The sequence below is a fragment of the Aquarana catesbeiana genome, linkage group LG02 (assembly GCF_042186555.1).
Source record: "Aquarana catesbeiana isolate 2022-GZ linkage group LG02, ASM4218655v1, whole genome shotgun sequence".
Taxonomy (NCBI): Eukaryota; Metazoa; Chordata; class Amphibia; order Anura; family Ranidae; genus Aquarana; species Aquarana catesbeiana.
The window spans coordinates 31377471-31401723 of NC_133325.1; the positions used below are offsets into that span (position 1 = coordinate 31377471).

Below are 24253 nucleotides of genomic sequence, written 5' to 3' on the forward strand. Positions count from 1 at the left end.
TTGCCTCTTTACCTTTTCACCAAACAGGAATCCAATCAAAGACATCCAGTTTTCTGGTTCACTATGCTTAATACCCCACTCATAAGGACAATACCACCTTTTCAACCGCAGCAGCTCTGCGCTTGGATTGATTTTTGCCTCAAACTGGCGCATGCTCAGTTGATGCAAAGGGATTGTCTTTCACAGAATACACTGCACAGAGCAGGTAAGTATAACATGTTTGTTATTTATTTTATTTTTTTTAAAGCTGACCCTTTAATATAACTTTAAATAATACAACTTGTTTAATGAGCTGAATCTGCGTAAATGTTATAAACGTGTGCATGTTATAATGCTGAGGGTAACCACATGTTCTTTCCTGTCTGACAGTTACACATTCGCAGATGTGGAAAGTCACACGGATCAAGTCTGGAAATTCCACCGATTTGGTCTCATTAAAGAATATAATGAGCGTCCCGCGGCTCCTCCTCCATTCATCCTACTCACTCACTTACATGATCTTGTGAAACACGCAATTTGTGGAATTCCGGCCCATGGCCACAAAGTTCTAAGTAAGTGTGACTCCCTGGGAGCACCAAGTGCTGATGATACTGGCCCATGACCTAACCACTAAGGCCTTTGCCATTGTGCTCCTACCTTGTGAGATATGGTTTGGGATGACCAGATGTTTCAGAATAAATCAGGCGCATTAAACTTGCTATAAGAAGCTAAAATTGCATGATGCTGCATAAATGCTATTCTGGACTCCTGGAGCTTTTGGCATTTCCCCCAGCTAACTTCTGTCTTTTTTTTATCTCTTCCTTTCCCTAATTTCCTCCTATCCATCTCAAAATTGAAAATGAAAACAGCATATAGCTTCTATCAAGTTACTTTCCGTTAAAGTGTATGTTGACCCAAAATCAGTATTCTAATGTTTGGTAGATGTCTTTTTTGGTGTCTTTTACCTCTCGGAGCCTATGTTGGTGAGATCTCTTTGATGAGTTCCTGGGTCACTCTGTACACCTTCTATGTCTATAAAAATGGACTCCCACCATTCCTGTTGGATTTTATCTTTATTTTATATTTTGGAGAATTTAACAGGGGTGCTGGAACACACAAGGGTGGGTGGAAAAACCCAAAATTTCCAAGTGAATAGAAACAGAGTTGGGAATTTTAGTTGAGGGCTGACTCTGCCCACCAGGTTTCACCTCTCATTTTTGAGAGGACTGCTCCTTTATGGTATTGAATAGGAAATGTACAGTTGAGGTGTCCAGTATTTCATAGTAAGAGATAAAGGCACAGAGTAAAGTTGCCAGAAATCTCGAACCAGAGATGTTTAGTAAGATTGCATTGTCAAGGAGGGAAATACCATTTCTCTCTTCAAAGACATCTGTAGATTACAAAAAAGGAAATGTAAGTTAATTGTTTTAAGGTTCTCAGGTACAATTTCGATAACATTTAAGTAAACCTGACTGGGCACATTAAATATTTTTTTATATTCTATTCAGGTTTTTGTGCTTTTTTTTTTTTTTTTTTTTTTTTTACTGCAGCTTGTCCTATTCAAGTTCCCTGGTTTCTTTCATACCCAAGCAACATGAATGTGTCTTGTCTTATCCAAGCACCGTGACTGCATTTTTTTTTCTTTCCAAAGGACCACATCTTGCCCCCTCCCAGCACTATGAATTTGTTTAACCCATCAAAGCAACATGTCCGTACCTTGTCCTATCTGGAAATCATGACCACTTCTTGTCTACCCAGGACTTATAACCATATCTTTTCCTGTCCAACCATAATGAGCACATCTCCTATCTGAGTACCATGACTGTATCTTGCCCTATCTGAGCACAATGATCGCATCTTGTCATATCTCAGTATCATAATCACATCTTGTCCTTGCTCAGCACCATGATTACGTCTTGCTTACTCAAGCCTGTTACTTTGTCTTATTCTGTGTACCATGGCTGCCTGTTGTCCTATCCCAGCACTTCCCAAAAAGGCTGTGGATAAGGGGGTACCACCAGTCCACCAGTGCTGTACAGGGCCCAGGCCAGTGGGGGGGCCCAGGCAGCAGGGTGAATCGGATGTGGGTAGGGAGAGTGATTGACATGGCAGGGGGGCAATTACTGGAACCGATCCCCTGTATGGCTGTCTCTGCAGCAGCTGAAAGCTAGCATATTCTCTCCCTCCTGCCGGCTTTCAGCTGCTGCAGAGAGAGCCATACAGGGGATTGGTTCCAGTAATTGCCCCCCACTGCACTGATCACCCTCCCTGTGCACCATACACTTACCCCTTGCCCCAGGCCCCCCTGCCCCCACAGTGATGCTGGCTTCCCTTCTATCCTTCTCGCTGGCAGTTGCAAGCATACAAAAGGATCCTTCAGGATGAAGAGTGGGGAAAGGGTCCAGTAAATATGTGATATTTACCAGCTACTTCCTTTTCTGAATGAACACAACGAGTGATTGGTACCAGTCACTCTCTGTGTTCATTCATAACTGAAGCATAGTAAACTGTGTTTATTTGGGGGAGGGGCGATAGCCCTGTCAGGTTGGCTGTATGGAGCCCTGTGGTTTCTAACAGCAGCCCTGCTTCCCACCCCTGTTTATAATTCAGTGAGTGTCAGCAGGAAGAAAGACGAACTTGCTACAATTTTTCCAAGCCAAAGGAAGTTAATAATAGATACTATTTACAAATGATCCATCTTTCAAAATGTTCCCATTTGTTTAAATTTAATCCTGAATGAAAGTAATGTTGCAACATGTGTGAGGATTTTAGAATGGCATGATTCACCTGCATAAGCTTGCAGCACTCATGTATACTAGGCTACTACTGGCTGCTCTGCAGTCAGCATAGGTAGTCTGTTGTCTGTCCTGCCTGCATTTCTGCTGTACCGATCTTAAATACAGAAGTCACGGTCCAGCAGAGAAGCCCACAGGCCCCATTCAGCCTCCAATGTTCACATCCCATCCAACTTCCTCTCAAAATATGTTAGAACATTTCAATTCCTTCTTGATTGTACACAACATATAGATAAGTAATACATCCAAACATTATGGTCATATTGTAATAAAAACGTTGGATAATTGCACTGAAGAATGCCACTTTCTACCTCCTGACAGGGCGAGAGCTTGACAAAGAACAAGAGGCCTCATTGCTCTCATGGGAGTCCTACATGAAGGACAACTACCAGCAGATGAAGCAACAGAAAGATAATGATAGCCAGGAGAATCTGGTGAAAGAGACAGCTGACAGGTAACATTGGTTATCTCTCTTGCCCTGCTTGCTGCAACATTAATGGGTAACTATAGAGAGTGGTTGTAGGTGAGGTCCAGGAAAATGTACCCAACATGTCACATACCACAACAAAGCCATATTGATAGTAAGTTTATCTTGTACTAAGTCGAACAGGATTTTACACAGTACAGTAATGCCTTGGCTTACGAGCACAAGCATAATTCGTTCCAGAAGAATGCTTGTAATCCAAAGCACTCGTATATCAAAGTGAGTTTCCCCATAGGAAATAATGGAAACTCAGATAATCCATTCCACAGGTACCGCATGTGGCCAGAGGTGCGGTGGCGCCGAAGACACTCAGAAACACTCGGAGACCACTCGGAGACCCCCAGAGACACTCAGGAACAAAGTGTTTCCGAGTGTTTCCAAGTGTCTCCAAGTGTCTCCAAGCACCACGGGCGCCTCCGCACCTCTGGCCAAATGCAGGACTGCACACCCCAGAGGCTTGAATCCTGCTTGTCTTGCGAAACAATGTTCGCAAGCGAGTCAGGATTTAAAAAAAAAAAACACGTTACTTGCAATCCGAGGTTCCACTGTACTATCAATGCACTGATCAGAAGGGCACGATAGAACAGCTGTAAGACCCCTTCACATTGAGCCGCCCGGGGCGTCAGCGGTAAAGCGGCACTATTTTTAGCGCCGCTATACCGTTGTTTTAGTGGCGCTAATCGGCCACTAGCGGGGCAATTTTAACCCCTGAAAAGGGGTTAAATCCGCCGGCAAAACGCCGCTGCCCTTTGCGGACGATATAGCAGCGCTGCCCCGTTGTTTTCAATGAGCAGGGGCGCTTTAGGAGCGGTGAGTTCACTGCTCCTAATGCGCTTCAAAGAAGCTGCTGGCAGGACTTTTTCTGACGCCCTGCCAGCGCATCGCTCCACCGCTCCCTTGGGCTTTCACACTGGAGTGAATGGAGCCGCTGTTTCAGGGCGCTGTGCAGGCGCTATTTTTAACTCTATAGCGCCTGCAAAGCGCCTCAGTGTGAAAGGGGTCTTACAGAAGGCCAATTTCACAATTACAAGTACCAAAGGAGTATTTCCACAGGAGGATGGTAATTGAGTGATGACACAGCTACCTGCCGTATAAGGTCTTCCCATCTTGGGTATCAGAGTGTAATATACACAGCAGGACGGCCCTAACCTGTCCTTTCTCATCTGGTACCTCCCCCTGCTCTATCAATCTTGGTGGGCCCAGGGCAAACTTACAGTGGGGACGGAAAGTATTCAGACCCCCTTAAATTTTTCACTCTTTGTTATATTGCAGCCATTTGCTAAAATTATTTAAGTTCATTTTTTTCCTCATTAATGTACACACAGCACCCAATATTGACAGAAAAACAGAATTGTTGACATTTTTGCAGATTTATTAAAAAGAAAAACTGAAATATCACATGGTCCTAAGTATTCAGACCCTTTGCTCAGTATTTAGTAGAAGCACCCTTTTGATCTAATACAGCCATGAGTCTTTTTGGGAAAGATGCAACAAGTTTTTCACACCTGGATTTGGGGATCCTCTGCCATTCCTCCTTGCAGATCCTTTCCAGTTCTGTCAGGTTGGATGGTAAACGTTGGTGGACAGACATTTTTAGGTCTCTCCAGAGATGCTCAATTGGGTTTAAGTCAGGGCTCTGGCTGGGCCATTCAAGAACAGTCACGGAGTTGTTGTGAAGTAACTCCTTTGTTATTTCAGCTGTGTGCTTAGGGTCATTGTCTTGTTGGAGGGTAAACCTTCGGCCCAGTCTGAGGTCCTGAGCACTCTGGAGAAGGTTTTCGTTCAGGATATCCCTGTACTTGGCCGCATTCATCTTTCCCTCAATTGCAACCAGTCGTCCTGTCCCTGCAGCTGAAAAATACCCCCCACAGCATGATTCTGCCACCACCATGCTTCACTATTGGGACTGTATTGGACAGGTGATGAGCAGTGCCTGGTTTTCTCCACACATACCGCTTAGAATTAAGGCCAAAAAGTTCTATCTTGGTCTCATCAGATCAGAGAATCTTATTTCTCACCATCTTGGAGTCCTTCAGGTGTTTTTTAACAAACTCCATGCGGGCTTTCATGTGTCTTGCACTGAGGAGAGGCTTCCGTCGGGCCACTCTGCCATAAAGCTCCAACTGGTGGAGGGCTGCAGTGATGGTTGACTTTCTACAACTTTCTCCCATCTCCCGACTGCATCTCTGGAGCTCAGCCACAGTGATCTTTGGATTCTTGTTTAGCTTTCTCACCAAGGCTCTTCTCCCCCGATAGCTCAGCTTGGTCGGACAGCCAGTTCTAGGAAGGGTTCTGGTCATCCCAAACGTCTTCCATTTAAGGATTATGGAGGCCACTGTGCTCTTTGGAACCTTAAGTGCAGCAGAATTTTTTTGTAACCTTGGCCAGATCTGTGCCTTGCCACAATTCTGTCTCTGAGCTCTTCAGGCAGTTCCTTTGCCCTCATGATTCTCATTTGCTCTGACATGCACTGTGAGCTGTAAGGTCTTATATAGACAGGTGTGTGGCTTTCCTAATCAAGTCCAATCAGTATAATCAAACACAGCTGGACTCAAATGAAGGTGTAGAACCATCTCAAGGATGATCAGAACAAATGGATAGCACCTGAGTTAAATATATGAGTGTCACAGCAAAGGGTCTGAATACTTAGGACCGTGTGATATTTCAGTTTTTCTTTTTTAATAAATCTGCAAAAATGTCAACAATTCTGTATTTTTCTGTCAATATTGGGTGCTGTGTGTACATTAATGAGGAAAAAAATGAACTTAAATGATTTTAGCAAATGGCTGCAATATAACAAAGTAAAAAATTTAAGGGGGTCTGAATACTTTCTGTCCCTACTGTATGCCCCTGTCTTTATTAACATGTTTGCTGCCAGGACATGTGCCCCAGCTAAACGAGGAAAGGACCTTTTTTGGTGGAGGAGGAATGAGGGTAGACTTACTTTGAACAGGTAAAACCAGTTGTCAAAGCCCCACGATACCCCTAGACATCACTGAGATGGACTTCACTCGATCTAGCTTGCTGGCCACAACAGCAGATACAAATCATACATGCAATCTGGTGCATTCTAATGCCGCGTACACACGAGCAGAATGTCTGTCAGAAAAAGTCAGATGGGAGCTTTTCATCGTATATTTCGACCGTGTGTATGCCCCATCGGACTTTTTCTGTCGAAAATTCAGACGGACTTAGATAGAGAACATGTACTATATTCTTCCTATCGGGAAAACCGCTCCTCTGTATGCTGTTCCGACGTACCAAAAATGATGCATGCTCTGAAGTAAGTACAAGACGTTGTACATGTTGTCTCGTCGTACGTTTTGTAAGTCACCGCGTTCTTGACGGTCAGAACTTGGTGTGAACGTGTGTATGCAAGACAGCTTGAGCGGAATTCTGTCAGAGAAACCTTCAGAGTTTATTCCGATGGCAAAACCGCTCGTGTGTACGCAGCATAAGGGTTGAGGAGCAGCTAAGTAACTATAATTCACTTCTAAGATTTGTCAATTTGTCAGCTGACAGATTCACTAGGCAAGCATACACTCACAGACATTCTGCATGCAATTAGCAGACACAGTGCAAGTGCATACAGATTAACAACAAGCTTAGACCGAGCATACAGACATTAGCAACAATCTCTTTAGGAATATGAGGTCTTAGTTTAGTACCTAGGAGCCATTTATTACATTGGTATGGTTGAATAAAGACACCAGTCCATCCAGTTCAACGTGTGTGTATATATATTTATATCTCTACCACTTATATCCTGGTATGTTGTGTTCAATAAGATGCCCATCTAAAAGTTTGTTGAAATTAGTGACATTACCCACTGAAACCACAGATTGTGGAAGCGAGGTCCACAGCCTTACTGCTCTAGCAGCAAAGAAACCCTTACGTAGTAAACCGATTCTCCTCCAACTTCATTGAGTGGCCATGTGTCTTCTTGAGCAACTTAAGACTGAATAGTTTCCTCCCTACGCTGGAATCACTATTAATATATTTTCATATCGCTATCATATCCCTATAATGTCCATCTTCTCCAGGGAAAATAGGTTTGATGTTTGTAGTCGTTCCTAATAACAGATACTCCAATCCCCTTATTAGTTTTGCTGCCCTTCTGTGGACTCTTCCCAGTTCCAACACATCCTTCTTAAGGACTGGTGACCAGAACTGGATGGCTTACTCCAGATGTGGCCGAACCAGAATTTTGTAAATTGGTAGAATTATAGTCTTATCTCTTTAGTAAATACCCTTTTTATTGCATGCTAATATTCTACTGGCCTTGCTTTCTGCAGCTTGGCATTGCATGCTATTGCTGAGGCTGTCATCAATTAGGACCCCCAGATCTTTTTTTCCATCCTCAATTCCCCCAGACGTTCTCCCCCTAGTGTGTAACTTGCATTCATATTTTTAGCTCCCAAGTGCATTACTTTACATTTCCCTATATTGAACCTCATTTGCCATGTGTTTGCACACCCCTCTATTTTATTGAGGTCTTCCTATAAACTTGCTTTATCCTGTTGTGAAGTTATTTCCCTGCTTAGCTTTGTATCATCAGCAAATACTGAGATTGAACTCTTTGTCTCAACCTCTATATCATTTATGAACAAGTTAAACAGAATTGGTCCCAGAACAGAGCCCTGGGGTACCCCACTGATAACTCCAGACCATTCAGAAGATACACCATTTATCACCGCTCTTTGTACACATCCCCTGTAACCAGTTTTCTATCCAGGTACTGTACATAAACTATCATCAATGCCAGCAGATCTCAATTTGTGAAGTAAGCATTTATGGGGCTCTGTAAAAAGCTTTGGTGGTGTCTAGATACACTACATACTTAGGCCTTCCTTTATACCAGATTACAACTCATTTCCTCATAGAATGTTAATAGGTTGGTCTGGCAAGAAAAATCTTTCATAAATCCATTCTGATTACTACTAATGATAGTATTCTTATCAGCAAATTCTTGGATATGGTCCCTTATCATCCTCTCCAATAGTTTACAAACTAGTCATGTTAGACTGAATGGCCTATAGTTTCCAGGTATGCATCTCGGACCATTATTGAATATTGGTACCACGTTAGCTTTTCGCCAATCGGCTGGTACCATTCTGGTCATTAAGCTTTCCTTGAAGATTATAAATAATGGTCTGGTAATGACCTGGCTAAGTTCTTTGAGGACTCTCAGGTTTAAATCCTCTGGTCCTAGTGATTTGTTCACTTTACGATTTTCTAGTCTTTTTAGAACACTGGGTTCTCTTAGCCACAAGGGCACACACTCCTTGCTGTGTTGCTAACAATACCATCTTGTCCATTATTCCCCTCCTTTTTCATAGTAAAAACTGAGGAAAATGTCTTTAATGCATTCGACTTCTTCTGTGTCTCTTGTGGTCTATTTTCACTGCCCTGATCGCGCTCTTACAATTTTTATTGCAATCTTTGTAGTGCCGGAATGTTGACGGTGTCGCCTCTGCCTCATATTTTTTTAAAGGACAGTTTTTTTCTCTTTAATGTACCTTTTTACGCTTGAATTAGGCCACCCAGGTTTAACCCTAGTTCTTTTATATTTGTTGCCATTGCCTAAAATGTTCTTAAAGCGCTCCATATTTTTCCCCTGTGTCTTTTGTTTCTAGAATATCTTCCCAATTATTGTCATGAAATATTAAGCGCAGTTTGGTAAAGTTGGCTCTCTTGAAATGTAAAGTGCTTGTCCTACCATCATTTCTGCTTTTCCTGTGATTCACAGTGAACGTAACTGCCCTGCGATCGCTGTTTTACAAGGTATCCCTTACTTCCACATCCACTATCACCTCTGGGTTGTTTTTGATTAATAGGTCCAGCAGAGCCTTGCTTCTAGTTGGGGCATCTACCAACTGACAAATAAATTGTCCCTCAAGAAATGTAAGAAGTGCCAAGCCTTAGAAGAGTGAGCAGTTCCATCTGCCCAGTCAATATGTGGATAACTGAACTCCCCCATGATGACTACATTGTCCTGCCTCACCGCCATTTCTAACTGTGAAAGGAGATCAGTCTCCTCTTCTTCCTTCAGGGTAGGGGGCCTGTAGAATACACCCACTATAATTTACCCTTTTGTTTCTTCCCTTCCCACAAGGATCCAGCCTCCTCCATTGCCCAATTCATCCCTCGTGTTCACCAGCAAATTATTCTTGATGTACATGCTCACCCCCCCCCCCCCACTACCTACCCTGTCCTTTTTGATACAGGGAGTACCCCTGGATAGTCACGAGCCAGTCATGTAAGCTGTCAAACCAGGTCTCTGTTACTCCTGCAAAGTCTAAATTCTTCTTATATATCAGTAGTTCCAGTTCCTCCATTTTGTGCAACAAACTTCTAGCATTAGTGATCATACCTGTTTCGTACAGCCATATACTATTTTACCCCTGTTTGTTACGAGGCTGCAGTAACATTTTACCAGCCCACACATGTTGGTCTTCGGTACCCCAGTTACACTGGCCACAGTGATGTAAAAGGAGTTGAAATTGAAGTGCCACACCACTGCTAAGAGGTTCAGATCCAACTTTATCCTTGGCTGACTACAGTAGCTCTTTTTCTGCTTTTGTTTTTTGTTCACTAGCTGGAAAGTCTTCCTCTGATCCCTCTTCTATCACCTAGTTTAAAAGTTCATCTAACCTTTCAGCCATCCTTCCCCCCAACAGAGCTGCAACCTCCCCATTTAGGTGCAGTTCTTCCCTGCTATAGAGCTGGTAACTGACTGAAACCCTCCTTTCTGCATCTATTCCTCAGCCACTTGTTAAGTTTTTAAGGCTCTTGCTGCCTCTCTTGTGTGGCTTGAGGTACCGGCAGTATTTCTGAGAATACCACCCTGGAGGACCTTTTCTTCAATATACAGTACCTCCTAAGTCCCTGAAATATTTTTTTAGAACTCTTCATCTTCCTATAACTTTGTCATTGGTACCAATAACAAGCCATGACATCTTGGGCCCCCCCCAGCCCCACTCAACAATCTGTCCATTTGATCCATGATGTGCTGAACCCGAGCATCCAGTAAACAACATGCCGTTCGGCGATGGCCATGGTCTTTGTGAAAAATTGCCCTATCTATCCTTCTAATAATTGAGTTTATCAAGATAATTGGAAAAGTGTGGGCTGAGAGTGAAACCATTGAAAAACAAATTATGTTCTCACTGGCATCATCCCAAAATTTTAAGAGAAGAGACAGTACAGATATGTGAGACGGGACTTTATATATGCCTCTGAGAACATAATACACCAAGAGTAGATAAAAATATATATTTATTTAAACTTTATACAATGTTAAAAAGATGCTTGACAGCATGAAAGCACGCAATAGGCAACAGATATAGAGGTGCGCCTACCGGCCCATGGAAGTAACCTACCATTAACCACTTGCCGACCAGCTGCCGCAGAATGGCACGACTGGGCGAAACGACGTTATGGTGCATGCCTGAGACCCATCCAGGGCTCCAGCCCCCCCCAACGCCACTGGTTAGAGCAGTGCATAAAAATATGTACAATTATACAGTTACAAGTAAAAAAGAAAAAAGGGCAAACAGAATTTGACTATCAAATAAAAGTGGAGAAAAACTGAAATATTTTTACAGTACAGTTTATCCTGCCAGTGGGAGCACACCAACTTAGCAATCGGCTGTGTTCAGAACAGGCTAATACAAAGTCCATATTACATGCTTCTCAATTTTTAAAGGTATGGTTGTAGGCTGGAATCTAACCCTTGGCCACTCCTCTGTGGGGGGGATGTCACCTCTCCTGCTGGGATAAGAGGTTCTGCCTTCTGAAATGGCCATGGGTTATATGGACTAGTCGGTTCTAAAGACTGGGTCAGGGATAGGATTTCTAATACCAGCGCATCAGTGCAGTTGCAACAAGTCCTTTCACCACATGGCTGCTGCAAGCAGGCCCCATATAACCTTTTTGTTGGTCACCAAGTGGTCCTGTTCAATGGACTCCTACCATTTTATATACACACATAGTCCATAATGTGCACTGAGAAAATGAACTATTTGTATCTATTTGCGACTAATATTTTGTATTTTATTAGACATAATATATATTCCCTGTGATCTTTAAAAAAAAGAGTGTCACAATAGGCAGTCTGCTGCCTTCCATCTAAGATACCCTGTCTATTCTGATTCTACAGCCAACAGTCTGGTCAGGTAACAGTTGTCTACCCCTTCATCTGCACACAAGACTGTCTGTAATACTATTGTATAAAAAGAATATCGGAAATAGCATACCATTTTACATTTATGTTATATAATGTATTCCTGACATGTCATATTTGTGCCTAATGCAGTGTCTCCTCTGTGCTGCGTCTGATGAAATTTGAGAAGGGCAGCGAGGGATACCAGCTGGAGGGAAGGCTGACTGAGCTGGAGAAACAGGTAATATACCTCAGTTCTTCTCTACAGTCCAGTGTATGCTCCCCTCTAATAGTTCATCGTGATGGGGTTGGTAAGTGGAGTCAGCACAAGAAAACCCTGCCAGTAGTAGTAATTGGCAGAATCATCTGATTTAATAAGACATCCAATGACTCTATTTCACTGAATAAAACGCATTTCGTAGCTTTGAGTCTAGGTTCACATCTATCTGGCCGCGCTTAATGCATTTTTCAGGTACATTTTGCAGTGCTTTTTGCGTTTTTAAACCCTCGTCTTTTATGCATTTTTTGCATGCAGTTTTCATGCATTTTGCATTTTACCTTTTTTTTCCTCTCTTTAAACACACTGTATATAGCTGGTTGCATGGGTGTCCGCAGGTAGGGGCAAAGGGGGGCGAGTGCCCCCCCCTGGAATTGTCAAGGTGTGTGGTCCCAGTGGCCTCGCTCTGGGGGTGCGGGGGGGTGACCACACCCGGGTGACGCCATCAAGGAAGCTGATGTAGCGGGTGCTGTGGAGCCCCCCCACCGTATGTGAAGCGGTGACAGGCAGCGGCACTGTGATAGGGGAGAGTTGTGGGCCGCTGTCAGAAGGTTTCCCCTTCCTTTCTCATGTTGGCAGCACAGGAGAAGAGAAAGCTTCCTGCCCACTCTTCTTCCCTCCCCATTGGCCACAACGGAAGGCCATTCAGAAGAAGCTAGAGGGGCATCATTGGAAATGTAGTCCCGGAGATTAGTGGCTTAATTGTACTACACAGGGAGCAGGCTACAGCCGCCAGCATGCACTCTGCTGGGGGGAAAAGAGAGAACCCGGAAACAAGCTGAGGGAGTGAATGCTACACTGTAGCAGCTACAGGAGACATGGAAAAAGAAAGAGAGGACTGTGCTGGGGGAACTAATGGCCCCAGCACCACCAAATAGAGCCACGCTGCACCCACACCACCAGAGAGAGCCACGCTGCACCCGCACCACCAGAGAAAGAAAGACTGAGCCATTGCCAGGGTACTGACATGCTACTCTACCGACCAGAGTCACCCAGGGCAACCCAGAGTGAGCAAATGTCCAGCCGGAGAGATCACTGCTGCTGTTTCGCTGGGTCTGGTAAGAGGGGCTGTCGGCCATTATCATTACTTATCCTAGGGAGTGAGCCATTAGGAACTGCCTAATCTGCTATCCTCTAGATGTAATACTGACTTTATTGACCACCGCAACGTGTACCAACGAGCTCCAACGTTGAGTTGCCGGCCCAAAAATATGGGGGGGGGTGACACCACGTTTTATCGCACCAGGTGACACCAACCCTAGTGACGACACTGTGCAGTCCTTGCAGAGTCCGCCACTGACTTTTTTCTGAGTCTGCTCTGCTCTCCCTCTCTCTGACAGTGACATTTGACTCTCTGACACTGTCTGAGAGACCGTCCCTCCCTCACCCCCCGAAGCAACAGTTCGTGGAGGCATCTGTCGGCTGCATAAGCCGATGCCTCTTCTATAGTTCCGGCTTCCGACTGGAATTTCAGGCATGCTGTGTAAGGATGAGCTCCAGCGTGTTTGCACAGTCCACATGCAGAGCCCGCCAGGAAGTCGGCATTGCGCTGCGCTAATCACAGGCAGTGAGACATTGTCCCAATGCGCGGCTGCAGAGATCGGGAAATGTCTCACTGCTTGTGATTAGTGCAGTGCCGACTTCCTGACGGGCTCTGCACGTGGGCTGTGTGAACACGCCGGAGCTCATTCTTAATGCTGTGCAGTGCTGTTGTTGATATCACTCCGCCTCCTGGTCTCCAAGTCCTTATAGCCATGGGCCCGTGGGATTCACAGCAGCGCTACAGGTCAGTCTCACTGGGCAGTGTGGGCACAATAGGAGACAGACAGTACTAGCATTGTATGGCCACAATAGGACTGGAGTTATATGAAAGCAATAGGAGTTAGATGGACATAATAGGTGTTATATGGACACAATAGCATCTTTATGCTATTGTGTTCATATAACTGCTATTGTGCCCACATAGCTGCTATTGTGCCCATATCTAACCACAACATACAAAGCCATTCACAACTCTGCCCCGAGCTACATCACCAATCTTGTCTCCAAATATCACCCAAACCATCCTCTCCGCTCTTCTCAAGACCTCCTTCTCTCAAGCTCTCTCGTCTCCTCCTACCATGCTCATCTCCAGGATTTCTCCAGAGCTTCTCACATCCTCTGGAAGTCCCTACCTCCACCTGTCCGGTTATCCCCTACTCTTGCTACCTTCAGGCCATCCCCAAAAACTCATCTCTTCAGGAAAGCCTATCACATCTCCAACAAATCTTCTACCACTTCCATCAGCTCATTCCCTACAGTTACCTTTTGTACCACCTGCCCCACCCTATTAGATTGTAAGCTCTTCTGAGTAGGGCCCTCTTAATCCTTTTGTATTTTATTGTATTATAACTGTATTGCCTCCTTTTTATATTGTAAAGCACTGCGTAAACTGTTGGTGCTATATAAATCCTGTATAATAATTATAATATAGATGGTGTTGCGCCCATATAGCTCGCCCCTCCCCTTCATGACATTGTCGAAAAGGGATGGAGCATGGGTGACCTTAAATTGATGACCCCCTGAAAAATTTCTGTGGACACCCATGGCTGGTTGCTAAGGAGGGGGACGGGTGCTGCATCCTTAACAACCGATGAGTCATCAGCTGTCAGTGGGCTTCCCTGCTGAAAGCTGAATTTAAAAAAAAAATTGCTGGCAAAAAAAAACCCCACACGCCAATTTTTTTTTTTTTAAATGGCGTGGGCCCCCCCAAAATCCATACCAAACCCTTATCCAAGCATGCAGTCTGGTAGGTCAGGAAAGGGAGGGGACGAGCAAGCACCCCCCCCGAACAATACCAGGCCCCATGCCCTCGACATGGGGGGGTGGGTGCTTTGGGGCAGGAGGGGCTCTGCACCCCCCACCCCAAAGCACCTTGCCCTCATGTCGATGAGGACAAGGGCCTCTTCCCGACAACCCTGGCCTTTGGTTGTTGGGGTCCCCAGATTTCAGTCCCCCTATGTGAATGGGTATCGCGTACATCGTACCCCTACCCATTCACCAAAAAAAATTGAGATGTTAACAAAATACAAGAGCCGGTTTTTGACAAATCCTTTATTAAATAGGAAGCCCGGAGCCATCATCTCCTGGTGCCGTCATCTCCCAGTGCTGTCATCTCCCGATGTCGTCTTCTTCTTGTGCTGTCTTCTTCCTCGCTGCCGTCTTCCTCGCTGCCGGTTACCCGCTAAAAAACAAAAAAGCTGTTCTTGTCCTGAAGCTGTCCTTCTTCATTGGGATGTCCCCCCGCTGTTCGACACCTCTTATATAGCCATGGGGCGTGGCCATCCAATGACGATGCCCAGAGAGCCCGCCCCTTGTGACGTCATGGCTTCCCGGCCCCCTCCTTAGCAACCAGCTATATACAGTGTTTTAAACGGAAAAATAAAAACTGCAAAACGCAAAACACATCAAAAATTGCATCACAAACACAACACTTGCATTTCTGGTGTGATTCCATTGAAGTCTAATACACGCAAAACTCAGGGAAAAAAGTCCCTTTCCAAAACGCACCAGCCACAAAACGCATAGATCTGAACCTGTACCATAGGAAACCATGTTAAATGGACTTTAGTGCGTTTCTGCAAACTGTAAAATGCATTAAAAAATGCAGAGGTGTTAACCTAGGGTCAATTGCCACTTCCCCAGTTCACGGTGATAAAATTGGTGTCTGTGGGTAAAAAGTTGTCATGGAGTACAATAGTTATTTAACATAACTCAAGAGCACAGTTAAAAAACATAAACTATGTTTGATATATTAGAAATTTCCCAACTGCTACATTTATTTTATTTGCACACTTCACCTTCTCATATTTGTACTCGGAGTCAGCCTGTGATAGTGAAGAGTTAAACAAACCTAAACAAAAACTTTGACCTGAGGTGTGCCGTGGTCACGTGGTCAGTATGCCTAAAAGGGGGCATACCCAAGTATGAGAAGAGAAAGAAATCAATTGAAATAAAGAAAGGGGAATGGGTGGGTGGGGAACGAGCGCCAACGACCATGAAGGACAGAGGCAGAGGCGGGCCGGCTTTATGCAGCCTGACTCCGCCTACAAAAACAGGCTGACCTGCGGTCAGCCTTATACTTGTACTCGGAGTCAGCCTGTGATAGTGAAGAGTTAAACAAACCTAAACAAAAACTTTGACCTGAGGTGTGCCGTGGTCACGTGGTCAGTATGCCTAAAAGGGGGCAAAAATAAAACAGTAGGATGAAAGTTAACAAAAGTTTTATTGTACACTGAATCACATTTAATCAGTTAAATTGACAAAAGCCTGCGACATTTCCAAGACAGGATCTGGAATATACCTAGAAAAGCAATCTGACCTCCACCTGCCTAACTTCTTTATGACATGAGCAGGGACCCCCTGACGTGAAGCTGCAGAAGCTGCTCCTATCCTAAATGAATGACCAGAGTATGACTTTGGGTCCAAACCCAGGTTAGCCCAAAGGATACGACAATGTAGAGTGAATTGAGCTACAGAGAGGGGAGCACAAGGGAAAGGCAACAGAGGCCCATCCCTAGGTTTATCAGCCGTAGCCCTGACTAACTGATCTAATACTGATACCGGGCACCATGCCTTCCCAGTCTCAAAAAACCTAATGTCCGTACCGCCTCCTGTTTGCTGTGTCTTGCACGCATGTAAATGTAAACAAAAATAACCTGGGTGCCTGACCAACTGATTGGCCAGAAGTATGCGAGACCCTGTACCAGACTGCGCAAATTCCCCTGGCCTTAAAAACCCGAAAAAAGCCAGATAAATTGCTGCTTTAAGCACCAAGCTTGGTAAGCACCCAAAAGGTGATCTAGAGAGAATATCAGACATGTTCCGGAAAATGTGACCAGTTATGGGAAGTCTACTTAGCCTGCTAGGAGGCCTACCTTTCTGGATTCCTTTGAGGATGGCTCTGATAGGATGAGCTGACAATATGGAGGGCCTATTAGGGTCTTCTAACAACATAAAGTGTTGAATACCAGCCAAATATGTCCTAATAGTACCATGGGCCAGTTTAAGTTGAGAGTGGCAAAAAGCGGTGAAAGCAAGTAGGTACTGGATATTGTAACTGTCTAAGCAAGGAAATTTTGCCTGGAAGGCCTGAAAGACCCTCCAAGCTGTGGCATAGGCCTTCCTGGTATTCAGAGATAAAGAACTGTTGATTAAATTAACCGCTTCAAGCCAATGAGAGTCTAGTCCATCACCAATTGTTGGAACTGCGGGGACGGTGTGGCGTAAGCGTCTGCTTCCGGGACCTGCTGAAAAAATAACGGGTAATTAAACCGGGACAAAGCATCGGCCGCTATATTATCTATACCATTAATGAATCTACCATGGATGTGAAAATTAAAATGAAGAGATAACCAAATGAGCCTACGAACAAATCTCATGATCAGCAAGGATCTGGATCTGCCACTACTGATAACCTCAGAGATTGCTTGATTATCAGTAGAAAAAACTACTGTCTGACCTGCCCATAAATGCCCCCATACCTGAGCGGCTGCCACTATGGGATATACTTCGAACAAAGCCGAAGTCTCAGTGAACCGAGGAATTGCCAAAACCTCGTCCGACCAGGATCCCGCTATCCAATGGGAACCAAAAATGGCTGCATAGCCCTTGGTGGCCGCTGCGTCTGTGAAAACTTGAGGAGAGGAATTAGACACAGCCGGGATAAACATCGCTACCCCATTCCAATGTTGCAAGAACTCATCCCACATCAGAAGGTCAGCAAGTGCAGCAGAATCCAGGAACACCTGAGCATCAGGGTTGGGGGCCGAAGGCAACAAAGCTAACAATCTAGATATGAAAGCTCTCCCCTGGGGAATGATCCTCATCGCAAAATTTAACATACCGAGAAGTGACTGTAATTCCACCCTGGTACAGACTCTGGAGACTGTAAACGCATGGATGCAATCTCTGATTCTCACCAGCTTATCTATGGGAAGACTGGCCTGCATAGATTGTGAATCCAGCGTAATACCCAAGAACGTAAGTCTGGTAACTGGACCTTCCATCTTATTGACAGACAGTGGTATGTTAAGTGCCGAGAAAAGTGAAGTAAGTTTCCGCAAGTCAGAAGGGACTTGCTCACCACCTTCAATGAGGAGAAAATCGTCTAAATAATGGATCACCTTATGACAATTCTCCCTGAACGTGAGAATCCAGTTAAGGGCCTGAGCAAAAACATTGAACAACCAAGGGCTACTTCTAGACCCAAATGTAAGCTTGGTGGCAAAATAATAAACCCCTTTCCATTTGATACCATGCCATTGCCAAAGAGACGGCAGAATAGGCAGAAGCTTAAAAGCATCCGCAATATCTGCCTTGGACAACCAAGCTCCTGAGCCCACCTCAATAATGGACTGAATAGCTTGATCCACTGAAGCATATTTGAGAGAAAACTCTTCTGCCGGGATCAAAGAGTTGAGGCTAGCAACATGCGAACAATGAGGAGCAGACAAGTCATAAATTAAACGTGGTTTATTTGAAAATTTCCCTCTAACAAGCCCCAGAGGGTTAACCCTCCATACCTGGAAGGGAGGGGAAGTAAAAGGCCCGATGACAAACCCCTTATCCAGTTCTGACTGTAATAGCAAATCTACCGCTACAGTATCTACAGTAGATGACCTAAGGTTTTTACACTCATAACTATCAGAAGGTAAGGAGACAAACCCTGTGTGGAAACCCTCAATGAAACCCCTGACCAAAAAATCGCTCCAAGAAGGTGACGGGTGAGCAGCTAAACACTCCTGCAAAAAAGGAACATTGATACGGCTTAGTCATGACGTTTTACTCTGTTTAAGTGAACAGGCTGACTTGGGGTGAGCCCTGAAACACCCAGTACAGATATGCAGCAACCGGCATTGACTAAAATTGCATACCCCAAGGTTGTAGTTATTGCAAATCTGGGATTTCCCCAGAAAATGAATGGGACGGCCTAACTTATCCAACGGGGCTGGATGACCTGAGGAAGGGAGCATCAAACCTGACCCCCTGGACGTACTGGGTACTGCAGGAACCTCCCAATTGGGGCACCAATATGCCGTGTGTGAAGAAGATTGACAAGAAGCACAAACTGGAGACCTGAGCCCGGCGAAATGCCGGCAAAACAACTCGGTATCCATGTTGCTCCAAACCGTCACCACCTGAAATTGAGCAAAACGGGCCGCAGCTTTAGCGGAAAAGGACCGGTGATAATCATAAAAATAGGACCCCCCATACTTATGGCCTAACTCAACCACCGTATACAGGTACAGGTCCAACTCTTCCCTCCTAAGTGGAGTAACAGAGCAGATTACATCTCTGTACAGACTAAAGGCCAGAACAAACTCAGGGATAGACAACTTGCGACTAAGTCTGTGATCCCTGGTCTTCACAACCACCGAAACATCCCCACAAGCGTAGGACCTATTGTCCGCAACATCATGAGCAGCAATTAATAAAGATGCCAGGTTGACATCCTTCCCTTCAAGAATGTCCTTCCTAATATTAGCCGGAATAAAATGTGCTGGGTTAACAGAGGGAGCACACAAATTATTACCTGGACCAACCGAAACCGGCCCGGGTATCGAGGAGGACCCAGAATCAGCTAGAGCCACCGGGCCAGCTGCTGCTGCTGCAGAAACCGGACTCGGCTGATTCTCTAAAACCTCCACCCTACTACGCAACTCATGGCAAGACGTGGCCAGAGAACTGAGGGTAGTATGGATCTCAGCCAAAGAAGCAGCCACAGTCCGCAGGGTAACTTGCTCCGCACTTGAATCAGCTGTACGAGGGAACAGCAACCTAAAAAGCTGGGCTTTCCGGGCCGATGCTGGGTATGAAATCCCCCTGCGCTGGAGCTCTGCTATGAGTCTAGGAACAGTCCAGGTTCTGAGAGATTGTACGCTGCCGAGTTCCGACTCCCTTGCTGAAGAAGGCGAGATGGAAACGAAATCCCCAATATCAGCTGCTTGCGACATTATCTGTAACAACAAAATAAACTTGAGAAACCAAAACAAGTGACCCAAGACTTACCTGTGAACAAAGCCGCCCCCCCCCACAACCCAACTAGAACTGACAGAGCATGCCGGTCATGGAATTGAAACCGTAACCTCAGACCTGCACCGAATAGCAGTGAAAGTATGTGATGCAGATGATAAGAAATTGACAGAAAAAAGCTCTTCTCAGTACTGCATGAATTACCACGTGTCAAGTGACTGCAGTGGAAACAGAAAAGCGCGTGAACCTATACAAAAAAAAAAACTTGAAAGCAGCACGTGATATGCAAGTAATTACGTCCAAGAAATATCAGCTGCGTGAAAAAATAAAATTAAAAAGGAAAGTATGAAAGAAAATAAGCATGAGAACGTGAAACCATGCGATTACACCTGTCACGAGAATGCATACATCGCATGATGCTGACACATGATAAGAAAACATCAGTACCACCAAAAACCCCAAAACTCCTAAAAACGAGACTGACCGTAGATATGAGTTGCACGAAAAAACGTATCCTGTATAAAAACGAACCTTGCATGAGACAACGAAAATCGCATAAATGCATGCAAATTGCATACAGACACAACTTGCGTAAAATTACGTAACAGAAACTAAATTGCATATGTAAATGACAGCTTGTCATGAAACGTAATAACTTAAATGAAAAGAAAATTGCAAAAAAAAAAAAAAAAACAAACACAGCATAAATGAAAACTAAAAAACCCTGAAATGAACGTAACCGCGTAAATTGCTTAAAAACGTACATTGCTTAAATAACGTAAAATTGCATAACATAACGTAAAATTGCTTGCATAACGTAAATTGCTTAGTAACGTAATATTTAATAAACGTAAAATAGCTTAAAAGAAACGGATTGTTTGAAACATAAACCCTTAAATAACGTAAATCCCATAAAAACGTGAATTGCTTAAAAGAAACGTAAACTTCACCAGGAACGTAATAGCATACTTGAAACGTAAATTTACATGAATAACGTGCATTGTATGAATTAGACGTATGCAGGAAACGACATAGAATGAATGACACGTATAAAACCTGGACTTGCGTAACATTGCAATGTACGTGCCAGATAATGAACATGAATAAGCAAAACGAGACCTGCTAAAAATGCAATAATACCCCATCATACATACCTGAACTGCCAGGGAGACACCAAACAGAATCCTGCCTTGCTGCAAAGTGGAAAACTACTATAGAAGAAAAAATAGCCACGTGAGGTTTTCATTTATAAAGCTTTTTTTTTTTTTTTTTTATCCTCTTGCCCAGAATACCAGACACAGCAATCTATAAACATTGAACCGAGTGTCCCAGTGAAGCTGTCCATCCTTCACTGCCCCCCTCCAGCCAGCTCCTGAATCTACCGTCCTGACATGAAACCAGCTGCAAACCCCAAACCAGATCACCATACCTGCCATAATTTCATAATTTCATAAAAACAAATGACACAGTATATAGCACAATCCCCGCTACCCATCCACACCACCCCCCAGTGACACTACCCCTCGTGGGGTGACCAAGAAGGGAAGCCGAGACTCCCCTTACCTGCCCTTCTACCGACTACGAGAGAACGCCGAGCTGAGACACGAGACCCGTTCCGAACCCGGAAGTGACGTCAGTGCCCGGGAATGACGCTGAACGAGCGCCAACGACCATGAAGGACAGAGGCAGAGGCGGGCCGGCTTTATGCAGCCTGACTCCGCCTACAAAAACAGGCTGACCTGCGGTCAGCCTTATACTTAATTGCTTTTGATATGTATAATCCACTTTCATGCAGTGTCTGCTCTCTATAAACCCTTCTTTAGTTCACCATGAGGCAGCTAATAGGTTATAGGCTCAGCTACAGGATCCTCAGGCTCTTGCGGTAGACGCACTGGTGATGCCTTGGGACCAGTTCTCCACGATCTATGCTTTCTCTCCACTGCAGCTTTTTCCCTGACTGCCTTGCAGAATTTGGGTGGAGGGAATCCCTGTGTTTCAGGTCACCCTTGTTTGGCCCAGGAGAACAGGGTATTCCAACATTGTGTACATGTGAGTTGACTGTCCTTGGGTCCTTTTGGATCCTCATGACCTGCTGTTGCAAGGCCTGATCTTCCAGCCCTCTTTATGGTCCTATTGAAGCCAAAGTCTGTAGAGACAAAGGAGACTGTGATTTTGTTATTTCCACTCCTATGGAGGCTATCGGGCTAGGAAGGCTACTTCATGGAAGATTTACCATGGGACTTAGAAGTCTTTTGTTGCTTGGTGCGAGGCTAGCAGTTTTCATTCTCGCAAGTAGGTTGAGGGCCATTCCTTGGCCTTCCTCCTATGGGGGTTGATCTGCGGCTGGCCTTGAGTATGCACAAGGATTAGATTTAAGCCTTGGCAGTCTTTTTTCAGAGGCCAATTGCTTTTCATTCCTTGATGTGTGTCTTTTGAGCATTGGGTTAGGCATATTTTCACTCTGGACAGACAGCCGTTGACTTCATGAGATCTCAGTTTGGTTCCTATACCTGGTTCCTTTGATTCTGTCATACAGAAAAAAATTGGAGTCCATTTGGGACCTTCCTTTAGTTCTTTTGATGTGGAAGGTTGTGTTTTCTAGTTACCATTACTTTGGCTTTGAAGATTCGGAATTGGTTGCCTTTTCCTGTAAGGAGCCATTCCTAGTCCTGGTCCACCATGCCAAGGTGGTTCTTTGGCCTCAGTCGTCATTGTTGCCTAAGTTGTTTTCTGCCTTCTGTCTCATCTGGGATAATGTGTTGCCTTCTTTCTGTCCTAGGACTCAGATGCCAGGGCAAAGCTTTTCACAATTCGATGGTCACTGAAGTCTACTGCTGTGATTCAGCAATCAGATTCTCTCTTTGGGCAATGCCCATGGGTCCAAAGAGAGGTCACACAGCACATCTTCCAGGTCTACCTTTTCCTGTTGGATTTGTCAGCTTATTGCTTGAGTTTATGGTTTGAAAGGGAAGGTTACACCCTTTTAGATGCTTCCTAGACTATTCATTATCAAACTTCTGTAGCTCAAGTTTGAAGGCCACTGCCTGGTCTTCAGTTCACTTGATTCCTTCTGTTTTACAGAAAAATCAGTTTTATCCCATTTGGGACCTTGCTTTCATTTTGTTTTTTTTGTTTTTGACGTGGAAGGTTGTGTTTTATGATTGTCTTTACTTTGGATTTGAGGATTTCAAATTGGTTGCCTTTTCCTGGGCCTCCACTGTGCCAAGGTGGTTCTTCACCTCAGCTGTAGTTGTTGCCTAAGGTGTTTTCTGCTTTCTATCTCATCCAGATCATTGTCTTGCCTTTTTTTTTTTCTAAGCCTCAGACGTGGGGGTGGGGTGGCAAAGCTCTTCATAATTGAATCATGCTCATGCTATTAGGTTTTACCTAAAGTCGACTGCCGCAAATCAGCAATGGGAACCTTTGTTTCTGCTGCCGGGGGGCTCAAAGGGCACCTTCCAATTCTACATTTTTCTGTTGGATTTGTCAGCTTATTGCTCAAATTTATGGTTTGAAAGGGAAGGTTCCACCCTTTTAGATGCAACTTGCGCGATTCATCATCAAACTTCAGTAGCTTGAGTTTGAAGGCCACTGCTTGGTCTTCAGTTCACAATTTTATTTAATAATGAAATTTTTATTACAGATACTTATATAGCGATGACACCTTACACAGCACTATAAATATATATGGTACATTCACATCAGCAGTCCCTGCCCTCAAGGAGCTTACAATCTAAGGTCCCTAACTTACAGTCATACATACACAAACTAGGGCCAGTTTAGACAGGAGTTAATTAACCTACCAGCATGTCTTTGGAGTGTAGGAGGAAACCCACACAGGTACAGGGAGAACCTGCAGACTCTAGGCAGGTTGTGCTGTGGTTGGGATTTGAACCAATGACCCTCATGCTGCCTGGTGGAAGTGCTAACCACTCAGCTACTTTTACAAAATTTTATCCGGGGGGTGTTAGGGCTGCTGAAGACATTACTTTTCGCAGTTTTTTTTTTTGCAGGCTTACGTGAGGTTCTTCTTGTTACTGGTTAGGTTTTTTTGGGGCCTGTTATCTTGTTGACATCAAAGAAGACGCTCTGTGTCCAGTGATGTACAATAAAGAAAACTGGATTGTTGGCTTACCTGTAAAAATCCATTTCTTAGAGTACATCACGGGACACATAGATCCCACCTCTCTGTCTTTGCGGTTTATGGCTTGCTACAAAACCGAAGTCTTGCCTAATGCGGAGGGGTTATGCATAGGAGGCGACTTCCTGTCTATGTTTGCCAGTGTCCAATCACCTGTAGGTGGCACATAACCCTATTCATAGGGATTCAAGAAGTTGCTCTGTTTCCGGTGATGTACTCCAAGAAATGGAATTTACAGGTAAGCCCCAAATCCTGTTTTTTTTCACTGTCTGTAAGGGTGGCATTTTGTCCTCTTCTGTAAATGTGCCAGCAACGTAAAGGGGAATTTGAACTGGCTTTATCAAGGTTTCCCCAAGACCTGAAAATGATTTCAAGGATTTCTAAAGAGACCAAAAAGGTT

The 24253-nt window shown here is 44.5% G+C and overlaps 1 protein-coding gene across 1 annotated transcript in view; it reads left to right on the top strand.

Annotated features, from left to right (window-relative positions):
- Positions 1 to 24253, top strand: part of LOC141126762 (transient receptor potential cation channel subfamily M member 2-like) — a 216994-nt gene that overhangs the window by 134594 nt on the left and 58147 nt on the right. Inside the window, exons 22-24 of the mRNA XM_073612743.1 lie at positions 370 to 551; positions 3096 to 3228; positions 11576 to 11663. Of these exons, the coding sequence (XP_073468844.1) occupies positions 370 to 551; positions 3096 to 3228; positions 11576 to 11663 (403 nt within the window). The remainder of the gene's footprint in view (positions 1 to 369; positions 552 to 3095; positions 3229 to 11575; positions 11664 to 24253) is intronic.